The sequence below is a fragment of the Oryza glaberrima genome, chromosome 11, assembly GCF_000147395.1.
Source record: "Oryza glaberrima chromosome 11, OglaRS2, whole genome shotgun sequence".
Taxonomy (NCBI): domain Eukaryota; kingdom Viridiplantae; phylum Streptophyta; class Magnoliopsida; order Poales; family Poaceae; genus Oryza; species Oryza glaberrima.
The window spans coordinates 25485579-25496615 of record NC_068336.1 but is presented as its reverse complement, the minus strand read 5'-3'; the positions used below and the strand labels follow the sequence as shown (position 1 = coordinate 25496615).

General features: G+C 41.7%; 1 protein-coding gene across 1 annotated transcript; it reads left to right on the top strand.

Annotated features, from left to right (window-relative positions):
- Positions 1 to 7839: 7839 nt before the first annotated feature.
- LOC127754520 (putative pectinesterase 63) lies at positions 7840 to 9969 on the top strand. Its single transcript, XM_052280088.1, has 2 exons — positions 7840 to 9131; positions 9498 to 9969. The coding sequence occupies exons 1-2, from the start codon at positions 7855 to 7857 to the stop codon at positions 9706 to 9708; spliced, it is 1488 nt and encodes a 495-aa protein (XP_052136048.1). The 5' UTR covers positions 7840 to 7854; the 3' UTR covers positions 9709 to 9969.
- Positions 9970 to 11037: the final 1068 nt, after the last annotated feature.

The following is an 11037-nucleotide window of genomic DNA, read 5'->3' as shown; positions in this document are numbered from 1 at the left end:
TGTGCATCTACTTTGTTTTCCGCATGTCAACTAGATTATTTCTCCAACACATGTGGAACAGTGTGGAAAATACATCCTCATCAACAGTAATAAGCACAGCGTGCTAACAAATTAAGAAAAGAAGTCTTTTCATGTGTTCTCAAAACCCTAATCACACTTGAGGAAAGAGAGCTGCAACAAGAATTGATAGATTGTACGATCCATCGCCGTCAACAAATGTGGAACGAATAAAAAATTTGCTTTGGGAGCTCATCACAGCTAAAGTCTCCAGAACAAAAACCGTACATGACATTATTGCAGCACTTGATCATCAAACGTATGGACCAGAAAGGCTGCAGGCACATGTATGTCATGTGTAAGCTTTTTCAAACTGAGTACTGTATCTAATTAACAGCAGAAACTGAAAGGAAATCCTATGAATTCCTCAAAGATAATATCAATTTTTTAAACGAAAGTCAGCTTTATATAGACTATATAGGGGTTAGGAAGAAAGTCTATATTCGGTACCTCGACTATTCATATAGTTTGATTTCCATTGCTCAACAATATTGGATAAAACTCACTTGTCCATTATTAAAACTATGAAAATGATAACTTGGCTAGGCTTATACGTGGCTTTATGTTAATATATATGCTTCTGGGTGGCGAACCAAAAGAAGAAGACCCATTAGGTTATCCATGTAGTACTATGATTCTAGTCTTCTAGGCATATTCTCCCCGTCTCAATTTTTTTCTGTTTAAAAGGAAAGAGGACTTGAGATGCAGAGAATGTAGCAGATGAGATTGCTAAGAAAATGATGATGAGGCAAGCCACCTTACCCAAAACTTTTTACAAAATAGGGGGATGTCGAAGAGATGAAAACCCAAGTTCTCTCCTACAGCTGCTCGTGGCACCAAAAGCCTCAGGGATCATGTTGCGTGACGCTAAACAGGACTAGCTGTGAGCGAGGCCAAGGACCTAACCCTCAATTCCGGCGAACCACGCCGTGTACTCGGGACGCTAGCTCAAAGCAGGCCTTGAGCACGCTATATTAATATGGTAGGACGTGGCACGTCTCTCCCTCGCGTCGCACACCTGATCTTGCATTTAATGCGAAGGATGCAAATCCGATGGCCACGCGCATGGAGAGGAGTGGATGACAAGACGACGCATGCTGACCGTGGAACAAGCATCATCACCCCTAAAAAGTTGGGAGCGTGGGTTGTCAGCTGACATAGGTCCTTGACCTGGTGTACTCGTTGTTAGAGGCCGACGAGTGGGCCAGGCTAGCGTCGCCCTTGGTTTCGTCACCAACTCCTAGGCCACGCATCGAGACCAGGTGCAATGGGCTAGCTTGTAGTTGGCCACCCATCATCGAGCGATGGGACTAGCCTTTCCTAACTCATGTGTACATGAAGCCCACTTGTAAGCGACTGCCCAATGTGGTGCCCCTTGGGCTATAAGGGGATTCACACCTTGAAAACCCATTAAGGATAGAAACCCTCACGAGCTTTAGAGAAAGAAACAATGCACTTTATGCATATTGCAGTAAATAATCCAGTTAAGAACTTAATAGGAGTAGGCTTCACTGCTCCCTGCTATTGGAGCTCGGGCTTTGACTAGGGAACATTAATTATCTAAGAATTTTTTTTCAGAAGATCAGTGCATTTATTGAGAAGAAGACAACCATTTTACATAAAGCACAATATTTTATTTTGAGACAACATTTCTTTGACTAAGAATATCTATAAAAATAAGATGTTTTAAATGAAAATAGTCGTATATTATGATAGTTGTTTAATAATAAATCTAGTAACATCAATTTTATATGATTGATTTTTTTTATTTTTATACTATTTCTTGTCAAAGTTGAAAATATTTGGCTTGACAATATTATAAAAATACTTATATTTTGAGCTGAATAGAATATTTGGCTAATGGGGTTATGACCATCATTGGCAAGCAGCTTAGGATATAAAATGGAGAGAGCATATATATATATATATATATATATATATATATATATATATATATATATATATATATATATATATATATATATATATATATATATATATATATATGTATATATTTGGTAGTGATCATTATTCGCATTTGGAAAGTAGTGTGTGAATATTTAATACTAGCCTCCAAGTTGGTGCAGTGACAGCTAGCTAGCAAATGGTGTGAAATAAACCCACGGCCGCAGTTCATGCACCGGCGGCCGCCGCCGCCGGCGTGCGAGAGATCGAGCCAGGCGGTGGGCCCCACCGTCTCGTTGTTAAGTAGCTATCTCGCACGTGCCCGAAATTCGATCCAAAGCCGATCGAGAAGCTGATCAAGCAAGCGAAGCTGGCGATTGACCGATCGGATCGAGTCGTCGTGGTCCTCTGGTCGGCGACACGTCAGCTAGCCACGTCACCGGTAGTCACGCGCCTATCACGGGGGATGTGGGCCCCACCCGCTCTGCCGTCCACGTCAGCTTCAGCTACCGTCACCGGCCGTTAGATAACTGTCCGCCGTCTGTTAATGCGTGATTAGCTGCGTTATAGGTTACTGTACACTACACCAACAGTGTGCGTTGTTCCATCTGAACGGTTGCTACGGCCGGCTACTTGGATTTTGGATAGTGCTATTGCTATAAGCCTACAATATATAGTATCAAATAGTATATAACACGATGCATGATATATGCATTTAAATCTCACCAAATAATGCTATAATATATATGTGTACATATAGTAGTTGCAGAAACAACAAATTTCTATATAATAGCATCTCCATCCGATAATGACCGCATTCAGTTGTTCACAACAGTGATAATAAAACTAATGATTACTCTGGGGACTAGCTAGTCGGAGTCGACGTTGTGCACGCACGTTTAGTTAATTAATTGGTCATTACGTCACAAGCCAACAATAGAACTTACTACTCCGTAAATATGAAAAATTGTAATACTTCCCTTTTCATAAATATAAAAAATTTTGGACTTCTCTATTCACCCTAAAATGTAGGAAATTTTGAGTGCTACATTTTTCTAATCTATCTTGGTTGTTGCATCGCTAAACTTAGATAATTTTCAATCAAGCGAGCTCTTAAACATCAAAGTAGTTTTTCTGCAACATTAAACTTTGGCAAGCAATCCGGAATCAAATGTGTTAATTACTTGTGAACATAGAGAGCAATATTACTACATCCGTCTTAAAATATACTCCCTCCGTTTCTAAATATTTGATGCCATTGATTTTTTTTAAAATATGTTTGACCGTTCGTCTTATTAAAAATAAATAAATAATTATTAATTTTTTCCTATCATTTGATTCATTGTTAATTATACTTTAATGTATACATATAGTTTTACATATTTAAAAAAATTGAATAAGACGAACGGTTAAACATGTGCTAAACAGTCAACGATGTTAAATACTACTCCCTCCGTATTTTAATATATGATGCTGTTGACTTTTTGATAAACGTTTGACCTTTCGTCTTATTCAAAAAATTTATGTAAATATAATTTATTTTATTGTAACTTGATTTATCTACAAATGTTCTTACATAAGTATTTTTATATTTGCATAAAAATTTTGAATAAGACGAGTGGTGAAACGTTGGTTAAAAAGTCAACGGCGTTATATATTAAAATACGGAGGGAGGAAGTATAATAATTTTAGATATGCACGTGCAGGTATATAGATTTTAGTACGAGAGGAATTTATTATGGATGATGATGAAAAAGAGGGGAAAAGTAGCATGGTAGTACGTGGCGGTCGGCGAGCGGCGACGTTGGGCCAGGGCCAGGGCGGCGATCGACTGACTGACTGGTCGATACTCATGGGTGTGTCGTGGTCGTAACTTGCGTACAAAAGTCTGACCGTTTACCTAAGCAGCTGGCACTGATGGCGCCACACTGCTACACTGTTACTTTTCTTTCTTTCTTTCTTTCTTTCTTTCTTTCCCACAGTTTATTAGGAGGAGCTGCGTACCACTGGCACTGCACTATGCATATATACTTTACTAGGATATATGTACTGCTCACTCTTCCGTCTCTTAATATATATGTATTTTTTATGACTTAAGATTTATACCATAATTAACTAAAAGAATATCAGTGCATCGCAACATGTAAAGACATTTTTTTCAATGGTACAATAACTGTTAGGAGCTAAGAAAAAAATTGAAACATTACAATCACTACACACTATAATTGAAAAAACTTAATTATAAGCATTGCTTTGTTTTGGGCCGAAAGTCTGTTCATTCATTTCTTTTTAACTAGGTGATATCCCGCGCATTGCTGCGGGAATTTCAAAAAACTGGTTACAGAAAGAAAGAATAATAGTGGTACAGTTATAGTATATCACCTCTAAAGCAAATAATAATACTGAAAGCTTGACCTATCAAGCTTAGTGATCAAACGATAACATTACGATGAAGTATCAGAAAAATATTTAGGCAGTATATGCAAATCTTGTCATGCATCACTTTTACCAAACTCAACAGATGCTAATCTACATACATATCATATGGAACTATTGGCTTAATTTTCCTGTAGAATAGTACATATATGTTCAACGAAAATCATGTTAAACTCTTACAATGATTGCATTGATATCAAAAGGAAAGACTGGTTAATGAAAAATGACAAATGGTCTGTGCCAAGACTGCTAAAGTAAACAAAATTGTCTGTCAAGCAACCTGTAAGTGACAAACACGATGAGAAAATTATATAGTGCATTTAGAAATTTTACTATTGCTCACACATAATTTCATAAATATATCTTGGAACAGATTTGTTCAACCTCAAAGAGTGCTTGTTGTGAATACGGTTGATATACCTATTGTAACGAAGAGGCTTTACTGCTAGTAAAATTTCCTCGTAAAAGAATGAGTAACTTATTGAATAATTAAAGAAGACTAAACTATTTTTTTTTAGAGAGGAGGCCATACGGCCCGGATTTTTTTGAAAGCCACACACGGCAGAGCAGAAGACTAAACTATTCTAGAAAATAAATTAGTGAATTGAACATTGAACACCAAACCGACCGTTTCTTGTAATGTGTGCGAAGAAACAGAAAGGTAAGGGAGTGATTTTACCATAGTTTGCAATAGATCTTATACCGCTAAAAAAATACAATGTCAATTCAAAGAGGGAAAAAGACCAATATATTTGCTATCTTCAGTGGCGAGAAAAAAAAAATCAAGTATAGACATTAGAGCACACACATAAGGCGATAGAAAAACCAAGCTCCTGTATTCTTTAAAAAAAACACAAAATAAATTCAGTTGATATTGTAGTAGTATATAAGATAAAGGAAGGAGTTACCTGGGACAACGATTGGATCAACGATGACATGGCAAATCAATGAAAATAACAGTGGCGAGGTGATCCAGAAATCAGGAAAGCACAACACATCTGTATGTTAAGAACTGCAACTGATGAATTGCATTAGCGGATAATCATGCCGATGAAATCATGAAATCCATTGACAATATGAAATCTCGCTTTTCATAGATATGCCAATGGCTCTGGTCTGTGGCTTTCTCCTGCTGCTATTCGATTTTTCACGCTTGGTGTGAACTGTGTGAACAAAAATATAAATGGGCATATGGCCACAATAGCTGAATCAACAGGATTGAAGACTCAGGCAAAAAACTACTCCAATAAATCGACAATATTCAAAAAGAGATGATGGAGGTCGCAGGCTCGTAGCCGAACAGGTGCAGAGAAGGCGAGATGCTGCACGACACACTGGCGGAAGGGGATCAGGTGCACTCATATTAACAAAGAGAAAGAAACGGCTGAGCCCCTGCTGGAGGAAGATGATCCGTCGGCGGCGCTGCTTCATATTCTCGTGAGTCAGTGTCTGTTGGGGTTCAGGGGCAGCGGTCGCCTGATTTTGACAGTTTCTAATGTAAATGCTTGTGATTAAGTGAGGCGAATGAGAAGTGATTACCATCTCTGCTGGTGGTTGAGGATGAGGGAGGGGCCATTTGATTTCACCATGGATGGCGTCAGGGCTCCCAATGTTTCTCCCCATTGGTGCATCGCTACATGGATCGCTCCAGTCGTTTCTCCCGCGACCGAGGCGAACGGATGCCGCACCACTCTCCCCATTGGCGCATCGCTGCATGGATCGCTCCCGATGTTTCTCCCGCGACCCAGGCGAACGGATGCCGCACCACACCTCGCCGTGCGCTGTCCCTACCAACACCTGCGCGCGACCGCGCACGCCGCACCAGGCGGTTCGCCGCACTACGCCGTCGCCGCTCCGATTCAGGAAGTCGGGCTCGGGAGGATGAGAGAGACACATCGAACCCTATCATTGGGCCGCGGGCTGCGATACACTAATATGGGCCTCCTTCGCTGCCTCACGCCTGTGAAGTCCCTCGCTTCCTCACGTCTGCGAAGTCAGCCTTTTCATGAAAACGGCTGAGATGTGATGTAATCATCTAATCCAACGGCTGAGATGCGATGTAATCATCCGATCCAATGGCTGCCAATTAATGATGACTTGGAACACTGAGGTTTGAGCTTTAGGAGATTAATTGCACTTAGTGGGGGATAACTTTATAGGAAGAAGGGATTAGTCCCAGAACACATGCCTTTTATCTCCATTCGCTCGGCCCGCCTCCCTTCAGCCCAATCGACAAGTGAATTCGTAGGCCTAGCTAGCACATGCTCCCTTCTCTCGTTGCCAGGCCAGAACCACGCGCTACATTAGCGTCTTCAATCTCCAAAGGATAGTCCTGTGCTCCTATCCTCCCCATCAAATATAATCGAATCTTCCTCATCTCTCGAAATTGGTTGAGGGTTCTCCTCTTTCAGTCCCCCAAACCGGAGTGAATCTGCATTCAATTTCGCAAAACTCTGGGATAAAAAGGATCAGGTAAGCTATTGGTTGGTCATCGTTGGCGACCGTTAAATAGAGATTAAGGCCGACGAATTAAAGCCATATTAAAAGGAAAAATCATGAGGAAAATGATGAAGGAGGAGTGGGGAATCGATTTTTAAAAGCACATAGAGGGCAGACCGACGTGACGACGGTGCTAGTGTTCCACCAGGAGAGAAGAGCGGGGCATCATTTGAAGGCACGCACTGCGAAGTAGGCCGAGACGAGTGATGACTAGGCCGAGCTCTAACGAACTGACTGAGAGACGACGACGGACGGAAAAAAGAGCTACAGAAGCCTTACATATTTTTAATTAGGTATGGATATAAATATAAACATTTTTAGGAATGTAATGATTCTAATGCATAGAAATACAAGCATTTTTCAACAATCAGAAGCTCATAAAGATAAGAAATTCAAAATTCTGAATTTCTACCAGTTACGCGATTGGAAGAAATATTTTTATTCATCTTTAATCTTTGTTCAACAATCTAGAAATACTTATTTTAGAACGACAGGGGGAGTCGTTTTTGTTCTGTGTATGATATTTATGCTTTTCTACACGTTCCTGAAAGGATGGACCATAGTTCCAGCGACTTAAATTCATTCGGCCCATCAAACTGCGACCCAAATACGGCCTACTAAACTCTGCACAAAAGGCCTTAGAATCGAGCCCAGATAATTAATTAAGCCTATCACCGAAGCAAATTAGAATTTTATTAATTTATTTTTTAAAAAAAAAGATTTACACTCCTCCCAGACAATATTTTAAAAAATAAATATAAATAAATTTCAGCAAATTAAGGTCGAGAGATCACCTCTCACTAGTTAGCAAGTCCTACCTATGCGGCCATCCAAGCACAAGCTTCTTCCATCCAATCAAAAACAAAAACAAGATGGATGGTCATCTTCCTTCCATGCATGGGAGCATCCAAATTAATCTACCAAGAACACCCTATAAATATATATATATGCATCGCCATGATCGAAGCGAGGAAGAAGAAGAAGAAGAAGCTGCAGTTGCAGCAGCAGCAGCAACTAGTAACTAATAAAGTGATGACGATAGATCGTCCCAACGTCGCCGTGGCCGCGGTGGGGCTGCTAGTGGCGGCGGTGGCGGCGACGCTGCCGGCACCGTCGTGGGGGCAGCAGCAGCCAGCCAACAAGCTCATCACCAGCACCTCCGGCTCCGGCAAAGGGTTGTCCAAGTGGCTGGCGATGAACCAGGAGGAGTACGTGGAGAAGAAGGCGCTGCACACCATGGCCACCGCGGAGGAGCTCGGCGGGAAGAAGCTGGACGCGAACCTGACGGCGGCGGAGGAGGCCAAGGTGACGTGGGTGATCGACCCCAAGGGGACGCCGGGCGACACCACCTTCACCACCATCACGGCGGCGCTGGAGAAGGTCCCCGAGGGGAACAAGAAGCGCGTCATCCTCGACCTCAAGCCCGGCGCCGAGTTCCGGGAGAAGATCTTCCTCAACCTCAGCAAGCCCTTCATCACCTTCAAGTCCGACCCCAAGAACCCGGCGGTGATCGCCTGGAGCGACACGGCGGCGACCAGGGGCAAGGACGGCAAGCCCGTCGGCACCGTCGGGAGCACCACCGTCGCCATCGAGTCCGACTACTTCGTGGCGCATGGCGTCGTGTTCAAGAACGACGCGCCGATGGCCAAGCCCGGTGCCGAGGGCGGCCAGGCGGTGGCGCTCCGCCTCTTCGGCACCAAGGCGGCCATCTACAACTGCACCATCGACGGCGGCCAGGACACGCTGTACGACCACAAGGGCCTCCACTACATCAAGGATTGCCTCATCATGGGCAGCGTCGACTTCATCTTCGGGTTCGGGAGATCGTACTACGAGGGCTGCACCATCGTCTCCGTCACCAAGGAGGTGTCCGTGCTGACGGCGCAGCAGAGGAGCAAGACCATCGAGGGCGCCCTCGAGAGCGGCTTCTCCTTCAAGAACTGCAGCATCAAGGGAGAAGGGCAGATCTACCTGGGGCGAGCATGGGGGGAATCGTCGCGGGTGGTGTACGCCTACACCGACATGTCCAAGGAGGTGGTGCCCGTGGGTTGGGACGGCTGGAACATCGCCAAGCCGGAGAGCAGCGGGATCTACTACGGCGAGTTTAAGTGCACCGGCCCCGGCTCCGACGCCAAGAAGAGGGTGGGTTGGGCGCTCGACCTCACCGAGGAGCAGGCCAAGCCCTTCATCGGCACGCACTACATCTACGGCGACTCCTGGCTCATCCCACCAGAGTAATTAATTACTACTTTTGTTTTTACATCGATTAATTAATTAACACTCTTTCTTTTTCATATTATGAATCGCTTTGATTTCTTTTGCATTTTTTTCAAGTTTAACCAAATTTTATTGGAAAACATATCAACACAATTTTTTAAGAAAAGAACAAACATATTATAAAAATATATTCAACTTTACATTTAGTTAAACTATTTTTTAAAAATGCTGCTAAATTTTTTGAAAAAAATTGATCAAATATAAATAAGTTTGACAAAAAAAAATCAAAACAAAGTTACATTTTATATGAAATGGAAGGTGTAATCAATTAATTATGCTAGTACAAATTAATATATTCTAATTGTTGGTGTAACATCAAATAGTGGGACATCAACGTCATCTAGCTCAGCTTCAACGTCGAGCAACTCAACCGCGGAAGCACCGACGGCGAGTAGTAACTCAACCGCATCGGCTTATAAAAAGGAGAGCAGCAATAATTCAACTGCAGAAGCGCCGACGGCGAGTAGCAACTCAACTGCGTCAGCGAAGACGAGCAACTCAGGTTCAAGTTCACCGGCAAAGGCAAGTAGTTAAGTGCAGCGGCGTCGGCGCCGACCCGATGAATCGCATTAATTGGGGACAATCAATTCTGTTTTGGAAGCCCGTTTAATTGTTCATTAATTCTTTGTGTTAATTTGGGCCGGATTAATCAATCGGCCGGCTACATATTTAGATGTTTCACGTACGTGTAATAGTTGTATTTTCTTCCCATTTCGTTTGGGTCTTTTATCAGTGTACGCATCTTCAAAACTAGTGAATTTTACACATGTTTTCCTTTTGAAAAGGACTCTTGAAGACTTGTGCTCTATACGTATGTTGCAATTAACTTTCGGGAACGAAAACGATCGACAGAATAGGCATCTTGCCGTGATTAAAACGAGGGTAACAAGTACCTCCCACTTGCTCCATGGCTAATAAGTCGTGCAAAGGTAAATAGCTTAACTGGTTAGATTTCTTGTGATGAAAGTATGGAACCAACCCACTCGAGTTCAATGTCAATACAAGTACCGAAAAGAACGTGTTTGCCTATTGCAATATCGTGTACATGGGGATAAGATTGCTCACTATGTAGGCACACAGTTATTCTTTGCACCTCTGTCTCATTAAGTTTCTCTAGATTTCAGCATTCAAACTCTGATTTAAACTTTTAACCACATTTGCTAGAAGCAACAATTGGCAAGCAACATTGAAGCCTTGATGGTGTGGTACATTTGTTTGCAGAAGACGATAATTTCTTGTTTAGGGGGTGTTTGGATCTAGGGACTAAACTTTAGTCTCTGTCATATCGGATGAATTTGGAGTATTAAACATAGACTACTTATAAAACTAATTACAAAATAAGAGCTAATTAGCGTGAAAATTTTTTTAAGCCTAATTAATTCATAATTAGCGCATGTTTACTGTAGCATCACATAGCCTAATCATGGATTAATTAGGCTGAATAGATTTATCTCGCGAATTAGTCAAGGGTTATACAATGGGTTTTATCAAAAGCCTACATTTAATATTTATAATTAGTGTCCAAACATCCAATATGATAGGGACTAAAAAAGTTTTTAGTCCCATCCAAACAGGTTCTAGGCTAGCAACAGCACCTGCGCATAAGTTGAGAACATGCTAGAAGAAGCTTGGTTCCAGTTTACAATGGGCAAAAGAAAAAAATTATAATATATCATAACAAAATATTTTTTTATCAAATATGTACTTAATTGTTTGCTTATTTTAAGATCTGTTATCACTTGTTTAAATAAAATGTTGGACTATTAATTCCATAATATTCGAAAATAAAAAGAAGACAAATTATAAAAACTGCAAGAGCAATAGTGGGGTGGCATATTCCTCACCAAAGGCTTTTAAAGTAGT

Coding starts and splice junctions, on each gene's coding strand:
- LOC127754520 (XM_052280088.1), top strand. CDS start 7,855: ATGATCGAAGCGAGGAAGAAGAAGAAGAAGAAGCTGCAGTTGCAGCAG. Junction 9,132..9,497: donor TCCTGGCTCATCCCACCAGA/GTAATTAATTAC, acceptor AACATCAAATAG/TGGGACATCAACGTCATCTA.